Below are 18,219 nucleotides of genomic sequence, written 5' to 3' on the forward strand. Positions count from 1 at the left end.
AGTGCTTCAGAGGGTGGTGGAGTCTCCTTCTTTGGAGGTTTCTAAACTAAGGCTGGATAGCGATGTGTCGGGAGTGCTTTGATTGTGGCTTCCTGCATGGCAGGAGGCTGGACTGGATGGCCTTTGGGATTCTTTCTATGATTCTATTATCTATTCCTGCTCTGCACAATGTTACTGTCTTATCTTATTCTTTCCTGTCTTCCCTGCTGCATCTACACAGAAGCAACAGTGGTCGATTCTGCACAACATAATAATACCAGGTTACATTCAGTATTTAATAATCTGGGTCTGTTTTATTCCAGTTTCACCCTTCGCAAGGGTGTCCATTTCCATGAAGGAATGGAGTTAAGACTGGGAGGAAATACTCCGATTCCTTTCGCACAAGCCTGGCTTTTTGTGTTTTTACCATTCAGATGCAGCACGCATGCTCAAATATCCCCAGTGTGCTGCATTCTAATTGGCTCTTCCCGCCCCCCCAAAGGCAATGTTTCTGATTGGCGGATCCACAGCAATCACAGGAAAACCAAGCAGGACCCCCGCTTTTCTCTAGCTTAGGAAAGGAGCCAGTGCAGTGAGCAACATGGTAAGCCAGGGGCGAGGGGGAACTGCGCCCGGGGCACGCATGCACCCTGCACTCCTGCTTGAGGCCCACTCTACCCTGGAACATCCCCAGAACGCCCTCTTCACACCCCGGCCACGTCTCCACACAGGCACGCACCTGGGGTGTCTTGCACCTCCCCCCCCCCCACTGCAGCAAGCTCATTGTGCTACACAAAGTAGAAACCTTTGACCAATACTGGGCAGAGCACTATGTCCCATCCACATTTAAAGGTGTGCAGGAAACCACAGCATGAGACGCTCCCCCCACCCCCACCCCCACTATACCAGATAACATTTGACTGGTCTTTGGGGTTGTCATGGAACGAGAGCACCCTGCCAAGCAGGCGCTTCCCCACCCCATTGGGAAGGTGAGCCCGGAGCTGCGGGGCTGGGTCTCCAGGCTGTGGCTCAGCTAGAGAGCAGTGCTTGGCTAGAGCAAGCTGGAATGGGGCGAGTGCTTGTGATTTCCCACAGGAGCTCGCTTGCCTGGCTCCTGGAAGAGCCGTCAGAGGGCAGAAAACTTGCTTGGGGAATGTTTTGGAAAGGGCGGGCCACAACTCAGCAGAAATGAAACTGACATGATGTAAGGTGGGGAGATCAGGCAGTGGAGTGGGAGAAATGAATTGGTTTTGCTCCCTTGGCATTTGCATGGAAGCAGGTTCAACGTGGGATTTTGAACCAAGATCACAATTTTAGCAGTTTTTGAAAAACCCGGGATAAGGGAAATCTCGCGGAACAACCCTGTTTTAGGATTGGGAACCATGCACACCTCTTGGCCAAACCAGCATATTTCCCTTGCTCCACCAGGGATATTTGGACCGTGAGGAATTGACCACACTGCAGCCCTTTCCCACCCTCCTCATTGTGGGATCATTTTGATGGGGGAACAGCCTAGGAGAGAAATGCTGAGCCAGGCCTGACATACCAGGGTGACTTTCCAGGGTAGCTTGGTGGCTGACGCTTTTCTGTGTCGACTTGCCATTGCAACTGAGATTCCAGACGGCCCTGGGTGGTCCATTTTACTTTCACCCCTGACGTGCCCTGAAGTCTCCCCGGATGCTCTCATCTGACCCTCACAATTCTCCGCCCACCCGCTTTGAATCTGGTTTATTTTGACAAACTGGGAGAGTGCCGCGTTTCACAGATGCACAACCTACCTACCTACCTATCATCAATCAATCAATATCAATCAATCAATCAATCAATCAGTTTTAATTGGCATATAATATTGATTAAAATCAGTAAAGATAAAATAGGATAAAAACAATTCTTAAAACCAGATGCTATACAGCATATCAAAAATAAATCATCAATTTGTTTCCATAATTACATATAAAAACTTGGCCACTGCTTCACATTGAGTCAGATTATTATTGTTCAGCAGGACAATTTTTTGTCAGACCGACATTTCAGTATACTGTGATGTTAGAAATGGCAGGCATTTCCTCTGACTAGAAATACCTTTCATACCTGTCTTTACAAATGTATTCTGACAGTGAAGAAGTCAGCTTGAAAATGCAATCCTACTGCTACTTCCGTACGCTCTCATCAGAATGGGGACCATAGAAAAAACTTTGTCCATAACTTTTGCCCTCTGGCTCTCTTCCTTTCATGCAACTGTGAGACACTAACCTGCACGACATATCCTGAGATGCACTTGAAATTGGGGGGTTGCAGGGCACCATCTATAAGAACATCCCCAGACAAGCCAGCAGGATCCTTTCGAGCAGCCAGAACATCGAGGAGACTGCGGAGAAGAAGGGTTTCTCTCACATTTGTCTGCTTGCTAGAACATCTTCATTTCTTTTATTTATTTATTTATTTACTTCATTTATACCATGCAATTCTCTCCTTTGGGGACCAAATTTGGCTTATATCTTTCTCTTCTCCTCTCCTCCATTTTATCATCACAACAACCCTGTGAGATAGGTAAGGCCAAGAGTGTGTAACTTGCCCAAGGTCACCCAGTGAGTTTCCCTGCCACAACCTGGATCTCCCCAAACACTCTAACCTAGGAGTGTCAACATGCAGCTCAGGGGCTGGATCCGGCCCCTCAAGAGCTCATTACAGGAGCTCATTTGGCCAGATCAGGAATGGTTTGTGTGTGTGTGTGTGTGGGTGTGTGGGTGGGTGTGTGGGTGGGTGGTGGTGTGTGCTTCAGTGGGCTTGCGGGCCCAATAAGCCCTCTCAAGATGAGGCAGCCGCTCCCCCCACAATGTCAATCTGGGTGGGGAACCCTGCTGGGGGTTCGCCTGCCAGTGCAGCCCCTCGCCCCCTCGCCCCCTTGTCCCCCAGCCAAGTCACATTGATGTTATATTAGATCAGATCCTTGTAAGAAATGAATCCAACACCTCTGCATTAACACACCACAATGGCTTTCCCATCATTCACTGGGGCTGATTTTGCACAGTACAAATGCCCTGTGCTATATCCGGGAGTGCAGTTGCCACGGGGCTTTTTACCCTGCTGTTGACTTTGCACTGCTCCCCGGCCCTCCTCCACTTGCACTGTGAGGTCTTCCGCAATGTCTTCTACACATGTGCAGACAACCTCCGTTCCTGTGTTCTGACTGGTGGACTCTCCCCCCCCATTCCCCCACTCACTTTCACCAATTTAGTTTCAAATGACTCTGCACAAAACAGGCACTGGGAATCGGCGCCATTGCTCCCCCCTGGAGTCTAAAATTCCTGCATGTGCAAGGGAATCACGGTACCTCAACCCCCCCATCTAAACTCCTTGCATGTGCAAGGGAATCACCGCCTTCCTTTTCGCAGCGCCTTCACACGCCACTTTTTTGCATGGTTTTGCAAGGTTTCTCCTTCCGTGGTTTTTATTCCACTGCAAGCAGGGGAGGAACCCATTCATTGAAGGGGTGGGCCAGAGAGGCGAGGCAGGAAAAATGGCCTTGTTCTGAGGAGTTTTCATGGCAGCAGAAGCCACCGGAGCAACAGAGGGGCATTCAAAAAGGTCCTTAACTTTTGCAGTTCTGGAAAGTCCTGAAGCAAAGCCACTGCTGTGGGGTGGCTCCGGGGTGACAGCGTGGCAGACGTGCTGCAGTGCCAGGAGCTGTGCAAAACTGCGCCAGGGCATTCCTCATGCCAACAACAGGGCATTTTCAGCATGCAAAATCAGCCTGGGATTACTTTTAACCTAATGAGACTTGAGGACAATAGCTGTAAAGCCCCTCAGTTTGGCTAACCAAATGCTAGGAAGTTTCTTAACCCAGTCATGAACAGTTGGCACATTAGATGGACTCTTACTCTGCAGAGCCCGACTTTGTGAGGCACTACGTAAGTATCAATCAATCATGATGCAGTGTACTATAAATAATTTTTTTTATTATTGGTTTTATATACCACCTCTCCCCCGAAGGGCTCTAGGAGTGCACAACATAGAATACAACAATAAAACAAATGGAGCACATAAACAAAATACAAATTATAATAAATCGGCTCCATTAACCATAAAATACAAAACCCATTAAAATACATAATAAAGTTTATATAATAAATCTCATTGCTTCGATCAAGCATTGTGATATTTATTGTTGTTTCAACCAGACCTTGAGGTTTTTAGAGGCTTTCTGCACAGCAGAGGCAACCTAGGTTTGACTCGTGTCTGTGGAAATCGTGACCTGAGCTCGACTCTGCTGTTACTCTGCACAGCAGCTGGGTTGTCTCTCCGGAGCCGAGTTCAGAGGGCGGGATTACCTCCTCACGTCTTTCGCTCCTCATTCCCGATTGGCTGCCGTTCTATGGCAGGAAACATGAGTGCGGGTCCCTTTTTTTTATTTTGCCACCCCTGTCAGAACATGCCACCAGAAAGGAGGGAGGGAGGGAGGGAGGGAGAGAGGGTGGCAGGGAGCGTGTTTGATTGGCCAACCCACAGAGATGTGGGATAAATGTTACAGTTTCTGGCTGTTGCTTCGTGCACGAGAAGGGTTTTTTTTAAAGAGTGCCCTCTCAGCAGTGAACAGCCATGCCCCCAAACTGGGTACATCCCATGTATCAATTCTGCTCTATGCAGATGACGCTGTCCTTCTCTCTCAATCCAGAGTTGGCCTCAGATGCTTAATGAAGCGCTGTGTGGATTACTGTGAATCCAACAGACTGACAATAAACTATGAAAAAACCAAGGTATTGGTCTTCTCTAGGCGCTTTAAGAAGCTCACATTTGGAGCCAATGAAAAGCACCCAAAAGGTTAAAGTGCTATAAATACCTTTGGCCTCTTCATTCCTCCTCTTTTTTAACCTTTCATGGGCAACCCAGAGGAAGGCCAGCTCTCCTAGCTAAGCATCTAATAGTATGTCAGCACTACTCACGCTTTCTTTTACAGCAGTAGGCGCTTTCACTCCTTTATCCCTCCTGCCCTCTAAATTTTTTCAATGCCAAAGTCTCCTCAAGATTGCTCTTTACGGAGTCCCAATTTGGATCTTCAAGCTATTAACTACCTCCTTGAATTTTCTTCACTCCAAATTTTTTTCACAAGATAACTGGACTCCCAAATTAGCATTGCCCTATGCAGCCCCCCCTTTGTCTGGAGTTATTGGCTCAAAACTCGTTGGAATCAGCCCGCTATGGCTGAGGACTTTTAGATTCTGGCTGCTAATTCATGTTTCTCTCCGGACCGTGAACTCCCTGGTCCACCTTTCTGCTCTCTTGACACCCATTCCAACCCCCTCTGGTTTTCCATAATTGAAGACAAAATTGCATCTATCGGACTGTCAGGTGGATTCACTTTGCCTCCTTTGTCCTATTCAGAAGCTTATAGGAAATTAAAAGGTCAACTATTGGATAGAGAGTTCTCCACCTGTAATCACTGCAGCCAAGAAAAAACGTAGTTCCCCTGTATTTCTCTCTCCCATTTGAACGGGGCCACCTTGGCACACTACCTGTATTGTTTAATAAAACTCCTGTTCAAAGGAGAGCCATAATGCTCGGCCAGGTTCAATCAGTTATGCCTTTCTGCCTTGTTTACATGGCAGATTTAATAGTCAATCAAATCAGTGTTTATTAGCCTTAGGCCATTTACACATACAAAGGTACATCAGCCAAAGCCCTCCTCCCCCTCAGATTACAAAAGTATAAAACATGTTATGAGAGTTTTTCAAGCATTAGAGTACAGAAGCAATGCAGTTATATAACATTAAACGGAATATCATAAATTTAGTTAAAACAGGGATTATAATTTTTAGGAATCTTTAACCACCTTTTATTACAACTCCTAGCTTTTGTGGTTTTGAACATCAGTTGAACTTTCTCTGATTTTTGCTGCTAGAAACATAAATATTGCTACTTTGGATGTAACCTCAGCATACACATCAGCCATCAGAAAAGCAAACTTTCTCCCTCCTCACCTGCCTGTCAGGGCCTGACAGGATATCATTGATATATTTGTTACTGGGATAGCAGGAATAAAATGGACAAATGAAGTGTGTAGTGTATTATGTCCCTCACACTGATTTTAAGCTACATCTACATACCGTGAGCTCTCTTTGGTACTTTAGCACAGCAAATCTCCCCCCAGTAAAATGTTCTGATTTAAAGCGCCTGATAATATCTCAGGGAAGTGAATGATTTTCTTAGGTTTGCTTCCCTTGAGATTTGATAGATATTGTTGCATAACATTTGTTCTTTTAACACTTTGAGAGAACCATGGGGAGTATTTCTGGATGGCAGCAAGTTGGATTTGTCTCTTGTAGAGCATCTTTACTATAGAGGCCAGTCACGAATTTTTTGCTTGACGTCCCATATATGGAATGTAGTTCTCCAGGTCAGGAATTTCATAGAGAGCTAGTATGGGAGAAATTTGGTCCTTCCCACCTATTTGTTCTCATCATGTGTCTGTAACTCAGATTTACTTCAATTGGTTGGGCTTTAGGAGGTTGCCAGGGTTTTATAGTACAGAAGTTATTCTTACATGGGATTCTAGTCCTGATGGAGGGTAGTCCCACTTCCATCTCGGAGCAATGGGGCGGTAGGGTGGGGGGTGGTAGGGCCAAAATTTTTTCTCAGAAAGATATTTCCTTCTTGGACTGTTTCCAGTTTTCCTACTGTGGCGATGTCCCAACCCCAGATTTCTGTCTCCGTACAGTACAATCATGCTATGCCAGCACTTTACTCTGAAACACTTTTAAGAATTGGAGGAATCAGTAGGCCTCCTTTACCAAAGAAAAAATCTGGAAGTAGCCCATTGGACAGACGAAAGTTGCGCTTGGAAAATTTTTTTTTCCCCTTATTTGGGCCCTCCAGGATAAAGAATCCTGGAAGGTTAGTCCTAAATATTTATATAGGGAGGTTTGCTCGACCATCTGGTGCTCTATTTTCCAGTTTTGTTTCTTATTTCTGCTTCCAAATACAACTATTTTTGTCTTGCTGCCATTAATTTTTAGTTTATTGATGCTTTTGCAGTACATTGCTAATCCTAGGACAGCATTCAAGCTTCATTTTACCTATACTTTCGGTGTGATTGGACATGACAGCCATGTCAAGCCGGCATATAAAGAGTATTGGTATCTGTCTCCCTTCCAGAACTGGAGGGAAAAAGTAGGGTCTCCCATAGATTGTACACAGTCATTTATAAAGAAATTGAATAAGAATGGGGCTAACAAGCAACCTTGTTTTACACCCTTCCTCAACTGAATTGAATCTGTCAGTTGGCCCTTATTTCCTACTCTCACTCTTGCTGTGATATCTGTGTGTAACTCTATCAGAATAGCTAAAAGCTTTCTATCAATATTTGTCCTACCTAGTTTTTGCCACAGGATCGACCTGTCAATAGAATCAAATGCTGAGGATAGGTCAGCAGATTTAATAAGCAAGAAAAGGCTAAAAGATTGTGCCCATGTAACGATGGCTCAGTTGAATCTCTGGCCCACCAATTACTTCACTGTCTCAGATTCAAGGAAATCAGATCCAAGTATGTGAATCTCACTCCCTTACATTTACCCGACCTCCCCGATTTATTTAGATTACACTACTTGTTGGACAACCCTGATCCTTCTCTCTGTATGATAGTGGCAGACTTTCTCCTGGAAATTACTAAATGCCAGTAGATTTCCTTTGTCCTAACATGTATATCCTATGTTGTATATGCTTTTTAATCTGTTTTTATTATTGTTTTACTGCTGTCTATGCCAATAAAGGCTGGCTTCTTCTTCTTTTTTAAAGAGTGCTTTTCGCCGCCACGAGTCTCCCGATCTGCACATGGCCAAAATAGTATGCTGTGATTGGCTGGTCAGGAGTGTTGAGGTGAGGGAGATTCCGCACTGTGCTGGCTTCGGCTTGAGTGCAACCCGGGTTCGCCAAAAAGTTGTACCTCCCAGTCGAGCTCGAAAATTTGACAGGGGTGGGGGGGGGAGCAGAGACAGACATGAGTCGAACTCTATGGCTGTGCGGAGTACCCGAGTCGGACCTACATCAAACTAAGGTCGAATCCTACAGTGCGGAACTAAGGTCAAATCCTACAGTGCAGTGTCTTATAAGTGAATGAATCCATCAACAATGATACAAATTTCTTATCTAAACAAAAAAACATATCTTGTCATTAATTCTGACCCTTAACAATAATGCCGAGGAATAGACATCAAATTTCAATTTCTCCAGGTTCAGAATGGAATTCCTAGTGTGCAGCCAAAGGCATTTCCAGACCAATTGCTAGAGAGCTTATTTCTTAAAGCAACTCCTTACCACAATGGTTATTCTGATTCAGTCTATACTGAATGTTATGTGCACTCAGCAGTCACTTTCGTGGAGTTAATGGGGCTTCCTCCCAAATCAGTGTGCCACTTTAATGGTATTTTGGTGTTAACAACAAATAACTGCAGCAGAAACACAACTGGGCCATTCCAAATATACTCACGATGATTTGCCACTGCCAGTTGGACCCAGAATAGCATTCATGCCTGGCTTCATAATTCCACTAGGAGGAAAAGGAATGAAAAGGGATTTACAGTTGTTATAATGTAAGGAATAAACACAGAAAGTAATATATATATATATATAATTGGTAATTAATGCTTTATATACTCTCTTATTGCTCTTTTCTCTCTTTTCTCTCTCAGTGTATAAGTTAACTACTACTCCAACAATGCTGAAAAATTAAATGTCATAAAGGCAAAAGTGTGAAAACTGCAATAAGAAATGCCAAACTGCATAGCCCACTTACCTAGTAGGTACATCAAGAATGGATGCACCTGTGACGAAAAGGTCGCAAGATATACTAACCCCAAAATGTAGAAAACAAGTCTTAGAATAAGTAGAACAAAAGCTTGTGCCCTGGGGAAGGGGTTCGAAAGGAGTTTTTAAGTGGGCACTGGAGAAGAACAAAGTGACCTTTTCAACAAACAGGTAGAAGAGGTGGTGGGTGATGAGTGGAAAGTTGCAAACAATACCTGGAAGTGAAAGACCAAATATGGCATAGGAAAAGGGGCAGTCAGAAGCCAAAAACAATACCTAGGAGCACAACCCAAATACGGTACAAATATATATACGATTGGATAAATACACTAGTCTATAAACTCTTGGTCATTCCTTAGTGGGGGCTAAAAAGAGGGGAAACGCCCACAGGGCAGAAGGGAATATAGGCTTGTTGTTTGTGACTATCTGTGCACATCTCTCCTAATATGCCTTCAATAACATACTTTCAAGATCTGGTTTCATGGGTTTAGATTCTGCCAAAAAAGAGCATGCAAACCAGCGTAGGAGTATAAAACCTGAAATTAGCAATATGGTTCAAATACTTAGAGATGCACCCCTCACTTTCAATGAAAGATAGTGAGCAGTATTGGTCAATTTCAGTGACATAATAGGGCACAGCACAGAAGCAGCAGGGGATCACGATACTGGAAGGATCCACCAGGGATGTCAGCTGTGGCACAACCATCACTGCCTTCAACTATAGGGCTGGTTGAGCATCTCCATTTTATAGGCCCTGCAGAACTGAGTTCAAGTCCTGCAGGGTCCAGGTTGAATTCCACCAGGCTGGTGTCAGAACTTTGGTTAAGGACAGCCAAACATGTCTTGGGTACAAGATGACTACAGCTCTCTTTGGGGAGTATACTGGAACAGGAGGTCCTGCAGATACTGTTTAGAACTTTAAAGGTCAAAACCAAAATCCTGACCCTGATTTGATACTCAAGTTGGAGCCAGTGCAACTGGCAGAGCACAGGTTGAATATGTACTGTACATGGGGTCCCCATGAGGACCTGCTGGCAAGCCCCGGATCGTTAGCCAATACTGGACTCAGTGATTTCAATCAAAAGCGTTTATTGACAGATAACAGCATGACCTTAGAAGTTCTAAAGACTGATTTCTCAAGCACCCTTTTATGCCCACCAAAGGGGCCCCCTTCATCCCCCCAGAGGTATCAAAGCGAGGCCTTACAGAACAGGAATGTGAGACCCTGAGTTCTCAAGGCCACAGAAAGGGCGGTCTGCCCACTGGTGCTGGGGTGCAGTCTACATGACTACAGGTTGCAAAGCACAAAGGCAGCCAGGAACTGAAAGTAGAGAGGATCCGTTACCATGGCAGACCCCAGGATGTCGTTTGATGTCAGGTGACAGCCTGACGCTCTCGCACTGCCGCATTCTTCACCAGTTGTAGTTTCCAGAGAAGTCTCGAGGGTAGAGTGAGTTAACTGGGAGGTGACTGTGACTAGACCAGGGCAGGACAAGTAGGGGACCAGCTACCTAATTTGCAGAAAGTTCGTGACCTGGCCCGCCACTGAAAGGGAGGCCTCCGGGACCATGCCCAGACCCCTGGCAGGTGAAGCTGGTACCCATTGAACCCTGTCAAGAGGAGCTAAAGTCTCTTCTCTGGCCCTTCCTAACCATCCCACAAGTCCTCCTTCTTCACTGCATTCAGTTACAGCCAACTCTGGCTTCACCACTTCACCTCAGCTCCCAGGCACGTGGCCAGCATGTCTGGGATGAAGAGTTTGGATGTATACCCTGCCTTTCTCTCCTGTAAGGAGATTCAAAGAGGCTTACAAACTCCTTTCTTTGCTGGGGTGTTGTGGGGTTTCCGGGCTGTATGGCCGTGTTCCGGTAGCATTTTCTCCTGATGTTTTGCCTACAGGATCCTCTGAAGATGCCAGCCACAGATGCAGGTGAAAGGTCAGGAGAAAATGCTACCGGAACACGGCCATACAGTCCGGAAACCCCACAATGTCCCAGTGATTCCAGCCATGAAAGCCTTCGACAATACATTGAACATCCTTTCTTTTCCTTTCCTCACAACAGATATCTCACGTATGGTAGCTCTATACCTGACAACCATTTTAAAGTGCTAATTTATTCCCATTTTATTACTTTTAACTGTATTTTTTTAAATATATATATATATTATACCAGTACACTAAACCAAATTGGTTTTTTATTATTTGGCACAGAATCAAATTTTTAAATATAAAATATGATACATAAAACAAACGTAGAACTTCCTATAAAAGATAGGTATCGTCTCCAATCTGTCTAATCTGCATGGTAGGATACCTATTGCTGTATCATTTTGCTTTTAACTTGCTAAACAGATCTATTTTTATTGCAATTTTATATTGGATTGTATTTTTGCATTGATGTGTAGGGGTATTTGTTGTTGTTTGCTCTGGCTGTTTCTTTTTAAAAAAAGGAATCTGAAGTGATTTGAGCCCCTTGGGGTCAACCGTCAGGTTATGTGATCTGTTTTCTTGCTGCTGAACTATACTTGAGACTGAAGAATGTGTCTGTGTAAATCTTGATCTATTTATGCCTATTAAAGGTTAAAATAAATAAATAAATAAAACAGATATCTTGTGAGATAGGTGAGGTTGAGAGAGTCCTGAGAGAACTGTGACTAGTCCAAGGTCACCCAGCAGGCTTCAAGTGAGGAGTGGGGGAAACAAACCTGGTTCTCCAGAAAAGAGTCAGTTGCTCATGTGGAGGTGCGGGGAATCAAACCCAGTTCTCCACATTAGACTCCACCATTCTTAACCACTCCACCACACTGGCTCTCACCAACAGATATGGCTGGATGACACCCGGCCTAGCCCGTAGCTCCAGACTAGCTGGGAGGGCAGGGGTGTATATAGGTATTAAGGAGCATTGGGGAGGGGGCTGCACACACAAGAAGGTGCTGGGTTGAGACCCTCCCCCCTGGTGCTGTCCCTGATTCTGGAGACATGAGGTCAGCCACTAAAGGGCTCTTCCGTGTATCCCGGGATCCAGCAGCTATGGCAGCTCTGACCTGCCTCAATCCAGCTGTCTGGGGATCATCTGTCTAATGAACTGCCCAATATGAAGCAAGAAAAGTGCATGAATTCTCAATCAACTTGCAAATTCAGCAAGGAAAGAGGGGTGGTGGGCATTGCTGCCCTTCCAGGCTGGCAGAGCAGACGTGTACCCACACAAGCCAGTCAGTGTGGTGAGGGGAGCCCTGTTCTGTGCATGGGGGCAAGTACACAAAGCACAGAAATACATTTCCAAGGAAATTTAGGGCTGGGTTTTAACTGAGATCCGGAGTAAGGCTGGAAAAACTTGGATGCAAAATACCAATTTGCTGATTCAATTCAGCATGTGAATATATATTTTTTTTCTCTTTCATCTGCAACACATCCTTTTCAAAAAGTTCTCTAGCTGTTAGTTCTATCTTCCCTCTTACTACTACACAAGCATCAATTTTGGTAATGACACATATACTTACTACACATTCTGAAGGATTTTCTTCTCCACCACTGTCCGCTTGCACAGGAGCCCATGAGACTGCTTGATGGAATACTGGATGCTGTGGAAACTCACAACTGACCCCCGAGGGGTCCGGAGAGATGCTCTGGTTGGCACTGAACGCAGGAACGTGCCCGTGGTCCCTCCTTCATCCCCAGTGGTTCGGTAGGCCAAGCAGGTTGCTGCTGGTGCATCTTTGCTACGGGTGACAGACTCGATGGGGCCAACACTCACAAAATCCTTGAAGTTATCAACACTTCCCATCTGTACAAAGTGCCTGAAAGATTAAAATGTTTTGAGTTCACTTTTGAACAGAATGTTTGCATCTAAATTTTTAACAACCACTGTCAGGAATTGAACAACCATCAGAAATGCCCATAAAATCGAACACCCAGAAGCAAAGGTCTCCAAACCTGGATGCTATTACCAGGAGGCCCTCCTGGAGCCACCCTGAAAGTCTGGTGCCTCTATCTTCAGAAATGTGCAGCCTGCCTACACACTCAGAAATTCCCCATTGGCTACAATGGAGCAAAGTCACTGCAAAACAAAGAATCTTGGGCAAATTTCTTGGGGTGCCTGGAAGGGATGTATTTTTAAAGCTAGTGATGCCAAATTTTCAGGGTATCATCTGTTAACTATTCTTATGATGCCACCCAAGTTGGGGGAAGTTGGGTTCAGGAGGAACAAAGTTATGGTCCCTCAAATGGGTAGCCCCCATCTCAGGTTAGTTCCCATTGAAAACAATGGGGATGGGGGCATTCCATTTGGGCGTCCATAACTTTGCTGCCCCTGAACCAAACATTGCCAAACTCAGGTGGTATCATCAGGGCAGTCTCTGGATGATGCCCTGAAATCATGGTGCTGCTAGCTTTAAAAATGCGCTCCATGCAGGCCGAAAAAACACCAAAAATACCCCCAAAGGCCCAAATATCTTGCATTCGCATTTGTTCATATTTGGGCAGGTCATAATCGGACCATTTTTGTCCGAATGTGCCCAAATTTGCCCAGATTCCAGCAGAATCTGCTATTTGTTTCATCTGAATCTCCAACCCTCAAAAGTAATGCAGTTTCAGGGTGGGGGAGAATCCGCCGCCAAACAGCATCACTTTCAATTTTGTTTTGAGCGGGGACCCCAGATTCTCCCTTTAAGGTAGATTTAAAAGAAGAATCTGAGCTCCCTAGTTTAAACACCATTGAAAGTGATGCTGTTTGGGGGTGGATTCCAGTGGAGGTGTTTTGTGAGAGATGATGCTGACATTTGTTTGGTAAATGTTCTGCTGGGGGTGATTTGTGAGAGATTTACATGCTTAATACCCACTTGCACTGGCTTGGAGTTGTTTCTCAGGCTAACAACCTACCTCATAGGGTTGTTGTGATTAGGAAATTAGGAAAAGAGTTGGTGGGGAGAGAGCCATGTATGTTTTGCTGGGAGTGGGAGGTGTTTTGTGAGCGGGTACAAAAAAATCATTGTTTGGTCATGGTGGGGGAGGGTGGCCGCCCATACGCCGGGCGGGGGGGGCCCCCACCAAACTCAGATTTTGTCCCCGGGCGGCAGTTTGCCTAGGTACACCCCTGCCAGCCTCTATTCAAAAACCTCCAAAGAAGGAGACTCCACCACTCTCCGAGGCAGTGAATTCCACTGTCCAACAGCCCTGACGGTCAGGAAGTTCTTCCTAATGTTTAGGTGGAATCTCTTTTCCTTCACCTTGAATCCATTACTCCGTGTCCTAGTCTCTGAGGCAGCAGAAAATAAGCTTGCTCCCTCTTCGACATGACATCCCTTCAAATACTTAAACATGGTTATCATGTCACCCCTGAAACTACTCTTCTCCAGACTAAACATCCCCAGCTCCCTACGTAGGGCATGGACTCCAGACCCTTTACCATTTTGGTTGCCCTCCTCTGGATCCGCTCCAGCCGGTCAATATCCCTCCCGAACTGCGGTGCCCAGAATTGTACACAATATTCCAGGTGAGGTCTAACCAATGCAGAATAGAGAGGTACAATTACATCCCTTGATCTTGACACTGTACTCCTATTGATACAACCCAGAATCGCATTGGCTTTCTTGGCTGCTGCATCACACTGCTGACTCATATTTAGTGTATGGTCTATTAAGACTCCCAGATCCCTCTGGCATGTAGTGTTGTCAAGCCAGATGTCACCCATCTTATATCTGTGCATTTCATTTTTTCTGCCTAAGTATAGTATCTTACATTTCTCTTGGTTGAAACTCATTTTGTTTGTTTTGGCCCAGCTGTCTAATCTGTCTAGGTCATTTTGAATTCTGACTCTGTTCTCTGGGGTATTAGCTACCCCTCCTAATTTGGTGTCATCTGCAAATTTTATTACCATGTCCATTATCCAAGTTGTTGATAAAAACATTAAATAGCATTGGCCTCAGGACAGAACCCTGTGATACCCCACTAGTCACTTCTTTCCAGGATGAAGATGAGCCATTAATTAGCACCCTTTGAGTTTGATCAGACAATCAATTAGAAATCCATCTAATAGTAGAATTGTGTAGTCCACATTTCACTAGCTTACTTGTGAGAATATTATGGGGCACCTTGTCAAAAGCTTTACTAAAATCCAGGTATGCTACGTCCACAGCACTCCCTTGGTCTACCAAGCTCATCACTTTATCAAAAGGAGAGATAAGAAACCCATGTTTTTCAGAAACCCATGTTGACTTTATGTGATCACAGTATTCCCTTCTAAGTGCTGGCAGACCGTCTGTCTAACAATCTGCTCCAGAATCCTCCCTGGTATTGATGTCAGGCTGACTGGACGGTAATTATTAGGGTCCTCCTATTCCTTCTTTTTGAAGATGGGGATAACCTTAGCCCTCCTCCAGTCCTCTGGGACTTCTCCTGTTCTCCAGGAGTTCTCAAAGATTATAGCAAGTGGTTCTGAGATTACTTCTGCCAGTTCTTTTAATACCCTGGGATGCAGTTCATCAGGCCCTGGAGATTTGAATTCGTTTAAAGTAGCTAGGTATTCCTGCACTACCTCTTTATTTATTTTGTGCTGCATTTCTCCTACTGTATCTTTTGTTTCTTTTTCTCCTGGATGTGCAGTGTTTCCTTTTTGGGAAAAGACTGAGGCAAAGAAGGTGTATAGTAGTTCTGTCTTTTCTCCATCCCCTGTTAGTATTTTGCCATCCCCTCCATGCAGTGACTCTATCCTATCTTTTTTCTTCCTTTTGCTACAGACATAACCAAAAAAGCCTTTCTTGTTGTTGTTTTTAACCTCTCTGGCAAACCTTAGCTCATTGTGAGCTTTAGCTTTTCTGACTTTCTCCCTACACATCCTGCTTGTTTGTTTGAATTCCTCTTTGGTGATTTCCCCCCCTTTCCATTTCTTGTTCATGTCCTTTTAAAATCTAAGCTCAGTTGGAAGTTCTTTAGACAGAATGAGCAGAAGAATGTCCATGTGTAGGGTTGCCAATCTCCAGGCAGAGTCCGGAGATCTCCTTAAATTACAGCTGCAGGGATCTGTCCTCTTGGAGGAAACAGCACCTTTGTAGCGGGAACGATGGGGCATTGGAGGACACCGCTAAAATCGGCCCCCCTAAAACCCAGCCCTCTCCTGGCTCCACCCACACGTCTCCTGGAATTCCCTAAACTGGATTTGGCAACCGTATCACGGGGCTAGGACCCATTGTCAATAAAATTAATTAAATTCTCCTATTTCTACTATTAAAGTCTGTTAAAATCTACACATTTCAGGATTTTACTTTCCATGTGGATGTTTTTATTTCAGCTTGGAAATGTCACCCGAGAGGTGATGATGAAATTGACAGTTCAGCTTTCATCTTTTCCGTGACCTTTTTAAAGCAAATCCTGCCATTACAATATAGAGATGTTTATCATAATTTTTCTCTAAGCAGCTGAAGATGGCCCACAAGATTCTTCCCTCTTGTACTGTATCATCACAACAATCCTACAAGGTAGGTTAAGCTGAGAAAGAGTGGGCTGCCCAAGCTCGCCCATTGTACTTCAATGACAGAGTGGGGAATTTGAACCCAGGGCTCCCAAATCTTAGTCTGATATCTGAAACACTGAACTACAGTGGCTCTCTGGCTTATTTTGAGCAATAATTGGAAGAGTTACTGAGACAGCATCCACACATCATTTTGGACACTAAAAGTTCTACAGGGAATACTAAATATGCTTGCCGATTCAGAGGATTCATTTGCTTTGGTGCCTCTGCTTTGTGGTCTGTTGCATTCAGCAAACTCTGAGGACAGGGACAAAAGCTGAACATGGGAGTTTTGTAGCCTTGATAGACAAGAAAAGGACTTCCCTTGGATCAAATTTTGTGGACTACCAAGGTGGATATTCTAGATATAAGCAAATCACGCAGAATATAATCCTCCCTTCTGCTGCTGTCTTTAGTTGGACTTGGGACACAGGTTTAGAGCCCAGCTCATAGGCTCAGCAAAAGCTTTGCATTTGAAGTACACATTACTGGCCGAATTCCCACTGAAAATTTAATCTCTAGATACAACCAAGTTTAAAAAGAATCGGCACCTTTTCATCCAGGTTCCAACATCCTCACTGCAGCATGTTTCTAGTGAAGCCTGCTGTCAGGGGTGCAATTGTTAAGCTAGCAGCACCAAAATTTCAGAGTATCTTTAGGAGACCCTCCTGATGATACCACCCAGATTTGGTGTAGTTTGGTTCATGGGGGCCAAAGTTATGGACCCTCAACTGTGTAGCCCCCATGTCCTATTAGCTCCCATTGGAGTGTTTTTTTTTTTCAAAAAGGTGCATATACAAGCAGGTCCAGGAAAATTCTGTGATGGGTGTGTGTGTGTGCGTGCGTGCGTGCGTGCGCCAAAAATGGGACTGATCTGTGTTCCATGTGAGATCTCAAGGGAACCTGGATATTTTGGGTGACTATCCCAGGATTAATCGCTAGCGAGGAAATCACCACTGTCCCTCCACAACAAATTCTCTGTTTGTCTTTTTTGATTTAATTTAATTTAATTTAATATTTAAAATTTAAATATTTGCTTTTTACTTTATTTCATAGCAAATGAGAAATAGTGAATAATTTTATGGTTTCCATGGAATGCTTTTCATTTTGTTATTCTGGAATTTGTATTGTTTTATTCTTTGATCTCCTATTGGCTATGACCATAAATAAACTGAATTCAATCATTACTAGAATGTTGTGGGTTTTCTGGGTTGTATGGCCATGTTCCAGTAGTGTTTTCTCCTGACATTTTCCCCTACATCTGTGGCTGGATGCAGGTGAAACAACAGGAGAAAATGCTACTGGGACACGGCCATATAACCCGGAAAACCCACAACACTCTAGTGATTCCAGCCGTGAAAGTACATTAAGTCATTGCTGTCTCAAAGAAGGAGAGCATAAGACTCTTCAGTCTTCAGTTATTCGGCTCTTCAGTCTTTAGTTTAGTTGTTCAGCTCCCTGGTCCTTCCAGTGCTGGACCCCAAATCCTCTGTGCGTTCAGCTGCCTGCCAAGGCATCTCTCATGGAGGCACTGAGCCATGAATCAAGGCAGGGAGAGTTTGGTAGTTCCTCTGCATCATGTCCACCTACCTCCAATGATGTCCAGAAGGTTCCTTACTGCTTCTTTTGCTGGGCTTCTGACCTTCAGTTTGGTCTCTGCTTGGGTGGCTGCTGGAAGGTCTCTCTCCCAGAACAGCAGCTACTGTCCCCTGAGTTGCATAAACTTCTGTTTGAGGAAGTCTCTTGTGTGAGCGAGCTGTGGCTGGGAGTGTCAAATTACTGCTGTCGTGCAGTTTGCTCCTGGGGTCATTGGAGGAAAAGTCACCGTCAAAGAACTGGAAAGGGCTTGATTCTTTGGGTTCCTCTTGCAGGATCAACATGGACTTTGGGAGACCTCTTGAGAGACCAGAATGAGTCAGAGGTGATGTGGAAAATA

The 18,219-nt window shown here is 44.7% G+C and overlaps 1 protein-coding gene across 1 annotated transcript in view; it reads right to left on the bottom strand.

Annotated features, from left to right (window-relative positions):
• LOC125438171 (broad substrate specificity ATP-binding cassette transporter ABCG2-like) overlaps window positions 1–17,995 on the bottom strand; it is an 89,296-nt gene extending 71,301 nt beyond the window's left edge. The window contains exons 1-4 of the mRNA XM_048506410.1: window positions 17,874–17,995; window positions 12,280–12,576; window positions 8,462–8,521; window positions 2,233–2,347 (exon numbers count right to left, since the gene is read on the bottom strand). Of these exons, the coding sequence (XP_048362367.1) occupies window positions 2,233–2,347; window positions 8,462–8,521; window positions 12,280–12,563 (459 nt within the window). The 5' untranslated portion in view covers window positions 12,564–12,576; window positions 17,874–17,995. The remainder of the gene's footprint in view (window positions 1–2,232; window positions 2,348–8,461; window positions 8,522–12,279; window positions 12,577–17,873) is intronic.
• Between the last annotated feature and the right edge of the window lie 224 nt (window positions 17,996–18,219).

The sequence above is a fragment of the Sphaerodactylus townsendi genome, linkage group LG08, assembly GCF_021028975.2.
Source record: "Sphaerodactylus townsendi isolate TG3544 linkage group LG08, MPM_Stown_v2.3, whole genome shotgun sequence".
Classification (NCBI taxonomy): domain Eukaryota; kingdom Metazoa; phylum Chordata; class Lepidosauria; order Squamata; family Sphaerodactylidae; genus Sphaerodactylus; species Sphaerodactylus townsendi.